General features: G+C 31.0%; 1 protein-coding gene across 1 annotated transcript in view; it reads right to left on the bottom strand.

The window, feature by feature from the left end:
* Positions 1–5955: 5955 nt before the first annotated feature.
* Positions 5956–13196, bottom strand: part of LOC128548109 (fibropellin-1-like) — a 30330-nt gene continuing 23089 nt past the window's right edge. Inside the window, exons 3-11 of the mRNA XM_053522504.1 lie at positions 12410–12523; positions 11749–11862; positions 11428–11541; positions 8837–8950; positions 8510–8623; positions 7845–7958; positions 7148–7261; positions 6807–6920; positions 5956–6113 (exon numbers count right to left, since the gene is read on the bottom strand). Of these exons, the coding sequence (XP_053378479.1) occupies positions 5956–6113; positions 6807–6920; positions 7148–7261; positions 7845–7958; positions 8510–8623; positions 8837–8950; positions 11428–11541; positions 11749–11862; positions 12410–12523 (1070 nt within the window). The remainder of the gene's footprint in view (positions 6114–6806; positions 6921–7147; positions 7262–7844; positions 7959–8509; positions 8624–8836; positions 8951–11427; positions 11542–11748; positions 11863–12409; positions 12524–13196) is intronic.

The following is a 13196-nucleotide window of genomic DNA, read 5'->3' on the forward strand; positions in this document are numbered from 1 at the left end:
TTTCTGCAATTCCATAAGTTTCAATCTAAAGATTACTTAAAGTACCTGAATATTTCATTTTTCCCCAGTTTTTGTTCAGTGCAGCTTTTCAACAGTGAATATTTTATTAACAAATCCATAAATATCTCAATACATATGTTTCTGAAACTCAAAAACAAAACGTTTTATTTCTCTTGTAAATAACTGCAAAGATACACTTCACAATTACACAAAACAAGATAAATATTCCATTAAAAACATTTTCCATGAAAGGTAGCCCCAAACTGTAACACTATTATCAGTGTATGGACGTTAGCAGGAATGTATACATAATTAATATATATACAATATATACATAAAATACATAATCAATGTAAAATGTAATTATTGACAACAATATTGAAACCATCAAATAAAAGAACAACATAATTAAGAAATAAATATTAGTTTAATTAAACTGATAGATGCATTAATCAAAAATGAAAAAGGAACACTGAATGTGTAATGAATGTTTCAGATGATTTCTTGGTTGACAAATGTTAGAATTAATACTTTAAAGTTTTAACAAATCAATGATATCATAATATTGATAAAAATGGTTCAAATATCTTTCTACATATTTCTAAATACAGCAAAATACTGAGATGACGTATTTTAAAGTGCCGTTATGGAAAAAATCTCATTGCTTGAGAAGTATAGAACTATATTATTTTGTAAGAGTATTTAATAAATTGATAACTAAATATTCCTCTACTATTTTCTGAGAAAATAACGATACATTAAAACAGGATTACTGGAATGGTAACGTAACATGTGTAAATACACTATATTTTCATATGATATAGCTCAAGTTTATTGATCACAGTTTATTTCATCATGTTGTTCAGTTTCAATTATATCTAGTTTCGAGAGATGTCTGTTTTAGCACAGATAAATTTTATGCAAATTAGCTAAAATACCTAATGTAGAAAATATTATTTACCTTCGGATTAATAAAATACCATTCTAGAAAACACTGAGAGACATTAAGACCAGATAAAAACTGTCTGATCTATATTTTCTAAATAATTGATGTAATAATGCAAGGTTATTGAAATGGTAACGTAACATGTCTAAACTATGTTACATACTGATTCCTCCTTCAAAAAGGTGTTTAAACTACATTTCCAAACAATATAGCTCACATAATTGTTATTTCATTGATAACAATTAATGATATCATTTTATTAAATTGTAGTGGTATCTTGTTTCCTGAGACGTTGGTTGTATTTGTGGTTAATTTTATGCAAATTAGCTGAACACACCTATTTGGACAACATTACTACCAGTGTTACAAAATACTATTTAAGAAAACACTGAGAGACTTTCAGAACAGATCAAAAGTGTTTGGTACATTTAAATTGATTTAAAACTTTTGTCATTTTGTAACATTCTCATTAATATTCATGAATATGCAAATTAATTAATTAAAATACAAATACTTCTGTTTAAAGGCCAATGTTTTAGCTCTATTTTGATACCATTATTATTGTTTTCTCACTAAAACTGACCAATATATGACTGATTATCATCTATATGGTTGTCTTTTCCAGAAATGAACGGTTGCCATGGAAACAGTGAAATCTTATATAGTTCAAAACAGTTTTTTCATGGGAACATTTTTTATTTTGAAAGAGTTGATCCTGCCGAACAATTTGGTAACTACGAAAAAAAGTCTAGGGGCTGCATGGTAGACCATATTTGCCCCCAACTATATGTAACAACAGTATTTTTTTACCAATATTTGAACCAACTTTTCTTTTGCCTATGAGGAATGAATAAAGATAAAAGCTGTCGACTGCAGTTCCAGGGGTCTGTACTATAATTGTATGAGTCCCACTTGGTACCCCTAAAATTAAAACAAGTTGCGCATGCGTACTGTCATTCCAATGCCTCAAGGTCAGAGGATGGCAGTCTTGTATACGCAGGTGAAGATTGGTACAATATTCCTCGTTAACACTTACTTGTCAGTCAATGCTGATAAAGGACAGACAAAACAAAATGATTAACCGAAGTCTCCGATTTAATCGAAATAAAGTGTCCAGTATATGTTCCTGCCCGGTGACCGGTCGGGAGCCAGTAATATGTCAATGGTAACTTTTTATGACTCAAGACATATATCTAGATGGAAGTATCAAGCAAGAAAATCAACAATAAGCAAAACAGTTTCAAATTTACACAACTGCAGAGGCATGTTTGATATTTAGTTTTACATTCAATTTTTTTTTTTCTACGGGACATTATGTCTATGTTCTTAAATTGTTTGATCCATTATTCTTTCTGAATGATTTACGTATTTTTCTGTCCAATTAATATTTTTGATATAAGCTAAATGCTGGTATCCTGTTTTAACATCCCACTCCCCTGGCTCCAGTCAGAAAAATAAACAACAATAAAATAATTAAAAAAAAACAAACGAACTAGACAATTGCTAACGAAATGTTATAATGTAGATATGCACATTTAACTGAAACAAAAGCAGAAGATGATACACGCAATGTCTTCGCATTTTACAACCCTACGTTTTAATTCATTACGTCATTCGGCGGGCAATCTGCTGTTATAATTAACTCCCGTTGAATTTCCATTATGGTCCCTGTTATTGGTGGCATGACACAGCCTTGAGCCATGTTTTTATAATAGTACTGAAAATATTGCACAAACCTATGAGGTACATATTAAAACATATACAAGAGAAAAATAATAAAACTACCATCCCACTTACAACTAAAGCATATTTAGAATATCGAATCATAAAAGAATAGTTCAATGAATTACAAGGATTACAATAAAGACGCAGAAACTGTGCCATCGTGAAATTACTACGCCCGACCTATAACCGCCCATCGTGTATAAATAGTGTTAAAACACGATTTTGCTTTAAATTATTGCTTTAATAACGGAAGCAGCGGTAAGATTTTGTATGTTACCATTATTGGAGTGTACAATTTTTATCGAAGGTTCATGTGTCGGCAGTTTGCTTCATGGCTATATAGCAATTATAGTACGGATGGTGTATAGAATGATTTCTGCATATATTAGAAGTAACACAGGGATGTACCTTGAAATAACGTATAAAATCAAAATATTATTAAAATATAAGCTTAATATGACCTTATCAATTATACAGGTGTTGCCAACATAAGATATATATATATATATATATATATATATATATATATATATATATATATACATATATATATAAAGAAAAAAGAAAAACATCCAATAGGTTTCCTCTATCTGTATTTCTGTCTACCTTTGGATGTTTTTCTTTTTTATTTATTATATACTTGTCCAGGAGTGACTTTTAATATTTTCTATTATATAATATATATATATATATATAAACATGATGAATTCCGCCTCTATTTGAATAGTGAAGCCATATGGTGATTCTACTTCATAAAATCTTGTTATTTGTGAGAAAAGGATTAATATAAATGTTATAATAGCATGTCTATCGAGTATCGCGAGAAAGGATCGCATTTTAAAGTAAAAAAAAAAACGAAGAATAAACCAATAGAACTACGTCATCCGCATCATGATCACTCAGACGCTTACGCCTTCTTAGTTTATCAAGCGTTAGACAAGTAAGGTAGCACGTTTTATGGCGTACGTTTTTCAGCTGTAATTTTTTTTGTACTTTGGTAAGTTATTTAGCTCATATTGGCACGTAGTGTCGATTTTACTTTTCTGTTCTTGGGTTTATTACCTAGTATTTGGTAAAAATGATCTCAAACGAGGACGAATTCCTCAGTTTACCGTCGAGTGACGATTTTGAAGGCTTCGAAGAAGCTGATGTTAATTCTAAAGTTGTTTCGACACCTTCAGTCGGTGCGGAGGTCGAGGTAGGTGAACCTTTCTCAATAGGAAATATAGCAATCTTTGCAATGTCAATGTTCCCATTACCACAAAATTATTTGGCGATGACATTGCCAAAGAAGTGAAGAATTGAGAAGCTGGATTTTCACTTCACTAGCTAGAGATAGGTATGTAAGTGCTTCATATTATGGCTCTAGTGGCTCTCACAGACCTTTTCGAGATCGGAATTCTGGTTTAAAATGGTTCAATTCTATTAAAATTTTTCCAGGCATAAGATCATAAAACATTATATATAACTTATACAGTAAAAATACATGTATACAATAATCAATATATTTAAAATGTGTTTAATATAAACTTTTATAAAAATCTTAGAATAGAAATGCTAATTAATACATGAAAGATCAAGTATATTTTATAATTTATGACATAGAAAAAAGGTATGATCTTAACACCATGGATAACCCATTAGAGTAAAACTAATTACTTATTTCCAATGGGATCCCATTGGGTAGATGTAATTTTCAATCATTATCTTCACAATTAAAATGTGTGATCATTACTAAATTATAGGTTAAAACTTCGTGAAAACCATAAGGTTATCTAAACAACATATGTCCTGAATATTGTCACAGTAATGATTTCAATATTTAAAACTAAAACAGAAGAAAATACAGATATTCATCTTCAGGAATGTCTCGGAGCAAAATAGTATCAGTGTATCAGTGTCCGCCGATCAAAAATGTATCATAAGCAGAGAAATCATTTTCAAAACACAGCGAAACTTTGATAAGTAATTCACTATCAAATCAAGAAACACTAGAAGGTACTAGACGATTTTAATGATGACAGTGAAAGTGAAGAAGTAGTTGAAAATGTTATCGAAATGGAGGATTGTGCCACCTTATTGCATTCATTTAGCGCAAATGAAGACTCTGCTATTAATTAAGCAGATACGTGGACTGACTCCTTTATTTTCAACAAAGAGAAATGTGAGAAAGAAATAATTTCAGAAGTATTAAAGATGTTCTAGAAATATTTCATATTGGAAAAGATGCTAAACCCAAACATACGCAAGCACGTGGGTATCCTTAAAAAGAAAATGTAAATACAAAGTATATCTGTCTAAGTAAAGTCGCGGACGGGAAAATTACTATGCATGATGTTTCTAGATGTTATAAAATGATTCAATGCAAATGATGTTCGTAAGGTTGGAAATGTATACTGATTCATGTCTTGGAGAAGCAAATGGCTATAGGTGGACCCTATTCTTTTGGACAACATTTGCTGTATACTGTTAAATCTTTTCTAATTTAATTTCTTTGATGGGATTTTTTTATTATATGAGAAAGAAAATGTGTACATTTTGTTCGGATGTAAAACAATATTAAACGGTTAATTAGTAGCCGCAATAAAATAGAAAGCGAAGACCATACAACACAGTGCCACCACTACTGTATAGTTCCGTCACTATTGCGAAAGCACCACCACTTTTGAAAAATACTAAAATATTTCTTTAAAGGGATGATTTGTCAACTGTAATGTTTGCCTGTGAAACCATATACGCATTTCGACAATTTACATGTGCGATAATGTCCATATAATATGCCTATGTATCAAAATGTAATTGGAATGCAGACATACATCAAAATGCGCAAACGTTGAAATCAAAAGAAAACCGCTCTTAACACAACACTTTACATAAAATTTAACAAAATTACAGTTAATCTGTAGTAATAATGTTCTTACACAGCACTATATTCTCCGATTTTCGAAATAAATTATTTCAATAAATGCATAGGGCAGAACGTAATTCCTTACAATTTGAAACCGGTGATAGCTGTACCACGGAAATGGCGACAGCTCCTTTCCTTATCACCACTTTTTGGTGGTGGCGCGCTAGGGTGTAAAAGCAGTGTACTTGAAATACAATTTCTAAACCATTTTACGACTCAAAAATACGGATACCTATACATATTTTTTCCTCAGAGAATAAACCGTCTCAGACGAGTTATTTGGTAAAATAATTTTTATATTATGCTCCCACCAAACCTTCGGAAACATTTTAGTGTATGTAAATTTTCAAGTCGTACAATGAGAACAAAATTCTATTCAACTGAAGTCTGGCAGCGCAGCTAGATAAAATGGAATCATACCAGTTTCGCAGTTACTTCCATCATAGCCGTCTACACACGAACAAGTATGCATATTGACACCATCATTACAAGTACCACCGTTCTGGCAAGGGTTTGTAACGCAGTCGTCGATGTCTATAAAACAAATTATGATGCAAATTATAACATGCTCGTCGTTTCTCAGATTTTTTACGTTTTCATTGTCACGGAAATAGGCCATTCACTCTCATGCCTTGTATTGATGTATAATTAGATTATCCGGATTTTAAAATCAGTTTGTAATATTTTAACTTGCATCTCTTTTTATATCAAAGATGAAAATATTAAATATGTTTACATCTAGTTTATTTTACTATAATCATTATACTGTGTAGTACGCATTTAAGTTTTGACTATTTTCAATACAGTACTTAAGTGAACGTCCAGGGCTAAAACATGCATTAGTTACTGAAATGAAATGCACTTCAACAATTTCAGTACTGTATAAAATTTATTGAAAAGTGATGACCAGGTTTGTTACAAAAGAAGATATTTTGGTTTTACAGACATACCAAACAAATTTGCAAATAAAGCCACTAAAATATTAAACAGTGTGTGATTCATGGCACTTATATATGGAAAAAAAACTTTAAAAGGCAAAGCTAATATAAAAACTAATTTCAATCTGAAAATTTATTTTTGTTAAAACATTTTATTCCATGATAAGATATCGATTTGCTGGATCAGTGATCAAAGATCAGTGCAAAGGCCTTTGCTTTTTTTTAATAAAACAGTGCTAAGTTCAAAAAACTATTATATGACACAGAAATAAATAGAATAGAAGCGTACTATTCTCGCAGTTATCTCCATCATAGCCATCTACACAAGTACAGGTGTGCGAGTTGACGCCATCGGCACAGGTACCGCCATTTTGACAAGGGTTCGGATCGCAATCATCTATATCTAAAAAACAAAATATATTTTGTTTAGAATATACTTAAGGTCTTCGTAGTATTTCTACATGGTTATTCCTTAATCATTACGGATAAAGAAAAATTATTTATATATGTTTTATACAAAGTCAAAACAATTTTTTTTTAAAAAGTATAAAAACAATTAACAATGTATATCTCTAGGTATACATCAATATAAAGATAGATTATGAATAAAGATAAATTATGAATGTTTACTTTTCTCGCAGTTAGCTCCATCATAGCCACCTACACAAGTACAGGTGTGCGTGTTGACGCCATCGGAACAGGTACCGCCATTTTGACAAGGGTTTGGATCGCAGTCATCTATATCTATAACAAATGATATATTTTGTTGTCTTTTTAAATGTATTTAATGTCTTTGTCGTGTTTCAAAATGTTTATTTCTCAATCATTACGAAATAAGAATAGCTCTAGAATAGTGAGATAATCTTTTATCTATCTATCTATCTATCTATCTATCTATCTATCTATATATATATATATATATATATATATATATATATATATATATATATATATATATATATATACGTAAAACCATAATTAACAACTTAAAGATATACATAATAGCTATTATACTACACAAAAATAAATAAAGTACAGGTGTACGTGTTGATGCCATCGGCACAGGTACCGCCATTTTGACAAGGGTTTGTATCGCAGTCATCTATATCTATAACAAATAATATATTTTGTTGTGTTTTTTTTTACTGTACTAAATGCCTTTGCCATGTTTCGAAATTTATATTTATTAATCATTACAAATTAAGAAGACTTATTTGTATATGTTCTATACAAAGACAAAAGAAGTATTTTATTTTGTAAAGTATGAACACATTTAACATTGTATATCTGTAGGTCTACGTCAACATGAAGGTAAATGAATGTTTACTATTCTCGCAGTTAGCTCCATCATAGCCGTCTACACATGTACATGTGTGCGTGTTAACGCCATCAGCACATGTACCACCATTCTGACAAGGGTTTGGAGTGCAGTCATCTATGTCTGTTGAAGAAAAATATCAAGTTTATATCGAATGTTATGTAACAAGGCTGCATTTAAGTCTGTTTATTCCCTCCCTATTACACATCAATGAAATATGTTCGTGTGCCTTGGCAGAAATACAGACAACAGTCTACATTAAAGGGGTAGGCATCAGACAGTATCATCAGTTATATACAGGAAGAATGTCAGATTTACCTCAGTGAATGCCTTTCTGCATTTGATTATCAAATCATATTCTATGGCTTACTAGTCATCATGTGTATTTATATAAAGGACAGTTGATTATAAATTCATATAAATCAATAATAATATTGATAATGTTATTATGTGCCTTTCTTAACCATGAATATATATGAGAATATACTCAGAACTTTAGCATGTAAAACAAAATCAAAAACATTGGAAGTATAAACTATATTTTGAATAAACGATTGTGCACTAGAATAGTGGGATAATCATTTATATATATATAAGTAAAGTAACAATAAAAAACTTAAATATATACATAATAGCTATTATACTACACAGAAACAAATAGAATAGAAGCGTACTATTCTCGCAGTTAGCTCCATCATAGCCATCTACACAAGTACAGGTGTGCGTGTTGACGCCATCGGCACAGGTACCGCCATTTTGACAAGGGTTTGGATCGCAGTCATCTATATCTATAACAAATAATATATTTTGTTGTTTTTTTTAAATGTACTTAATGTCTTTGTCGTGTTTCGAAATGTTTATTTCTCAATCATTATGGAATAAGAATACTTTGTATAAGCTCTATACAAAGTCAAAAGAAATATTTACTTTGAAAAGTATCAACACATTTAAGATTGTATATCTATAGGTCTACATCAACATGAAGATAAATGAATGTTTACTATTCTCGCAGTTAGCTCCATCATAGCCATCTACACATGTACATGTGTGCGTGTTAACGCCATCAGCACATGTAGCACCATTTTGACAAGGGTTTGGAGTGCAGTCATCTATATCTGTTGAAGAAATATATTAAATTCATATTGAATGTTATATAATAGGGCTGCATTTAAGTCTGTTTATTCCCTCCGTATAACACATCAATGTAATATGTTCGTGTGCCTTGACAGAAATACAGACAATTGTCTACATCAAAGGGTTAGGCATTAGACAGTATCATCACACATTTACAGGAAGAATATCGGCTTTACCTCGGTGAATGGTTTTCTACATTTGATTATCAGATCATATTCTATGGCTTACTAGTCATCATGAGAATTTTTGTGAAGCACATTGGATTAGAAATTCATATAAAACTATAATCATATTGACAATGTTATTCTGTGCCTTTCTTAGCCATGAATACATATGAAAATATACTAGGGATGATACCTACCCAAGAAAATCGAATGGCGAAAACTCCGAATTGACCAATAAACTGAAGCCAATAATAAATATTGGTCAAAGTGAAAGAAAAATCAGATAGGTCCTTTTTCAAACAATTTATCAGGCAGACAAAATATGACCGCCATTTGTTTGAATCCCTTTGTATTCAATATACAATATGCACGCCTTTCTCATGACTTACATGGACAGTTATTTTGTAAGTTGTAGTGAAGCCCTGATAGAAAGTTTAGTAATGCATGAAGATGATATCGAATAATGAACAAATTCCTTTGAAGAAAATTTACGACATTAAGAAATGTTATTAAGTTTTGATCTTTTAGCCAAAGTTATTTATTGTTCTCAATGGTGATACAGTGGCTTACAAAACATTTACATATCAAAATGTAAAATGTATATATCCAACGATGAGAAATAACAAAAAAAGTTAAACTGGTAACACACAAATTCATTGTCATCAAATATAATTACAATGTTTTAAGGTAGTGGTTGTAATAACAACATTTTAAGGTAGCTGATAGGTAGTGACTCTATGTAATTGTATTTTAATTTTAAGCAATTCTCAATTTAAACATTATCTGAAGGGAACTAGCACGATCATTTGCTTTCCTTGAAAAACGAATAAATGCTGAAAAAGCATAATGAAGATTACTTTATTTGATGATTTTCATTACAGGTCAACTACCCTAAACAAACTATAAGTTGTTTTATTTATTTTTGAAAACAAACTAGAAGCTAATCGGGTAACTTCATCAGATATCAACATAAATTTACAACTTAAACTGTTTACACAACTTGAAAAAAAGGTTTTTGTTGGGGCCTCTCATTTATAAATATATCAACAATTATCACCTAAATAGAGTACATTCTGAGTGGAAAATATTGATGGTAAAATGATGTAGGGGTTTGTTTACAATATAAAATCTTTAATAACTTATTTAAGGTACATTTTTGGTATGGTTTTGGTAAGCTTATGATAAAGAGCATGTCATTCTCTTTCACTCAGAATTTTTTCAAGCGTTTTAGACTCTTGGCTAGTCTTGGAATTTGACTTTATTAAAAGACGAAAGGAAGTTCAGTATAGGCTCTTTCAAAATGTTGAAAGTAGAGTAAACTTACATTATACTCTATTGAATTTATTTAGCTGTGAGAACTTTTGATATAGACTATAATTAGGGAAATCCTAAAATCATTGAAAAACGGTAAATACAGGAGTTTACTCCCGCTTTCATAGCTTTGGGTATTGTTTAATCACCCCTAGGATATGGTGCCTGCTTTTAATTTTGTCTTTTGGCAGTTCCTGTGATATGCAGGCTCAATAACCTCAGATCCCCTTTCTAAATTCCAGTTTGTTTAGTTCTGCTCATTGTTTTATCGTTTAGGGCAAACCCATTATTTTAACTAGGGACCATACGTCGCGTTTCATGGAATTACAGGCTAGTGTAGCATTGAAGGTTCCATGTGCACCGCCGTATGAACACATCTGCGGATGTCTCTAAATTGTTTTTTGTACTTTTAGCATGTGTAAATGTTGAGTTCTGCTCCCCGGGGCTAGACGGCGTGGGCGGTAGCATGCATTTTAACTACCGTCCTTGAACAGGCTCAATCAAACCGAGCCTGCAACATTTTCATCTTTGTTGTGTTGAGCGACCAGTGGAGTTTCCACATTTTATAGTTTGTCCATTTTGCTTGAGATATTTTGAGAAAGTCATTTTTTATCAATCAAATATTTCTATTTTTGACATGAAGAAGAGGAAAACCATCAAAAAATTTAGAAAATTGGTGCTCTTAGCTATCATTTCACTCTGAAAAAACCTGTTAACATAAATTTGAATTTTTTAGGTACTATCTCTAAATATGCATGTAAAAGAAAATCTAAATCACAGGAAATATCAACTATATTTTGAATATACGATCATGCACTGAAATAGTGAGATAATCATTATATATTAAAAATAATAATTAACAACATAAAGTTATACATAATGTATAATCTTTTATATAAATATACGTAAAATAATAATTAACAACTTAATGATAACCACAATAGCTATTATACTACACAGAAATAAATAGAATAGAAGCGTACTATTCTCGCAGTTAGCTCCATCATAGCCATCTACACAAGTACAGGTGTGCGTGTTAACGTCATCGGCACAGGTACCGCCATTTTGACAAGGGTTTGGATCGCAGTCATCTATATCTATAACACAAAATGTATTTTAATTTTTTTTAAATGTACTTAATCTCTTGGTCGTGTTTCGAAATTTGTTAGTCATTACAAAGAAGATTTATTTGTATATGTTCTATACAAAGTTAAAAGAATTCTTTCTTTATTTGAAAAGTATGAATAAATTTAACATTGTATATCTGTAGGTCTACGTCAACATGAAGATAAATGGATGTTTACTATTCTCGCAGGTAGCTCCATCATACCCGTCTATACATGTACATGTGTGCGTGTTAACGCCATCAGCACATGTACCACCATTTTGACAAGGGTTTGGAGTGCAGTCATCTATGTCTGTTGAAGAAAAATATCAAACTCATATCGAATGTTCTGTAATATGGCTGCATTTAAGTCTGTTTATTCCCTCTGTATTACACATCAATGAAATATGTTCATGTGCCTTGACAGAAATACAGACAACATTCTGAATTAAAGGGGTAGGCATCAAACAGTATAATCAGATGTTTACAGGAAGAATGTTAGATTTACCTCGGTGAATGCTTTCTAGATTTGAATATCAGACCATATTCTATGGTTTACTAATGATCATATATGTTGTTATAAAGAACAGTTGTTTATAAATTCATGTAGATCAATAATCATATTGACAATTTTGTTCTGTGCCTTACTTAGCCATGAATAAATATGAGAATATAGTTAGAACTTTATCATGTAAAGGATTCTAAAACACAGGAAATATTCCTTATATTTTGAATTTAAGATTGTGCTCTAGAACAGTGAGATAAGAGTTATATAAATATACGTTAAATAAAAATTAGCAACTTAAAGATAAGCTTAAAAGCTAATATACTACACAGAAATAAATGGAATAGAAGCATACTATTCTCGCAGTTAGCTCCATCATAGCCATCTACACAAGTACAGGTGTGCGTGTTGACGCCATCGGCACAGGTACCGCCATTTTGACAAGGGTTTGAATCGCAGTCATCTATATCTATAACACAAAATATATTTTGTTTTTTAAAATTTAGTTAATGTCTTTGTCGTTTTTCGAAATGAAATGTTTATTTCTTAATCATTACGAATTGAGAAGATCTATTTGTACACGTTTCACACAAAGTCAATGAAATATTTTTTTAAAAAGTATGAACACATTTCATTATATTTAGTTCTACATAAAAAGGGGAAATGGATTTTCTATTCTCGCATTAGTCCAACTAGCCCTACACAGTAATGTTGCGTGTTAACGTCACAGCACATGTACCACCATTTTGACAAGGTTCGGAGTGCAGTCATCTATTCTGTTGAAAAAAAATTTTAAATTTCCCTATTGAATGTTTTTAAATGGGGCGGCACTTAATCTGTTTATTCCCTCCGAATTACACAACAATGAAATATGTTCGTGTGCCTTGACAGAAATAAAGACAACAGTCTACATTAAAGCGGTAGGCATCAAACTGTATCTTCAGTTATTTACAGGAAGAATGTCAGATTTACCTCGGTGAATGCTTTCTAAATTTGATTATCAAATCATTTTATATGACTTACTATTATCGTTGTTATTATGAAAAACATTTGTTCAAATTCTGTAGATCAATAATCTATTAACAGTGTTATTCTCTCCCTTTACTTAGCCATGAATATATGTATAAGAATATAGTTAGAAC

The sequence above is a fragment of the Mercenaria mercenaria genome, chromosome 14 (genome assembly GCF_021730395.1).
Source record: "Mercenaria mercenaria strain notata chromosome 14, MADL_Memer_1, whole genome shotgun sequence".
NCBI classification, from domain to species: Eukaryota; Metazoa; Mollusca; class Bivalvia; order Venerida; family Veneridae; genus Mercenaria; species Mercenaria mercenaria.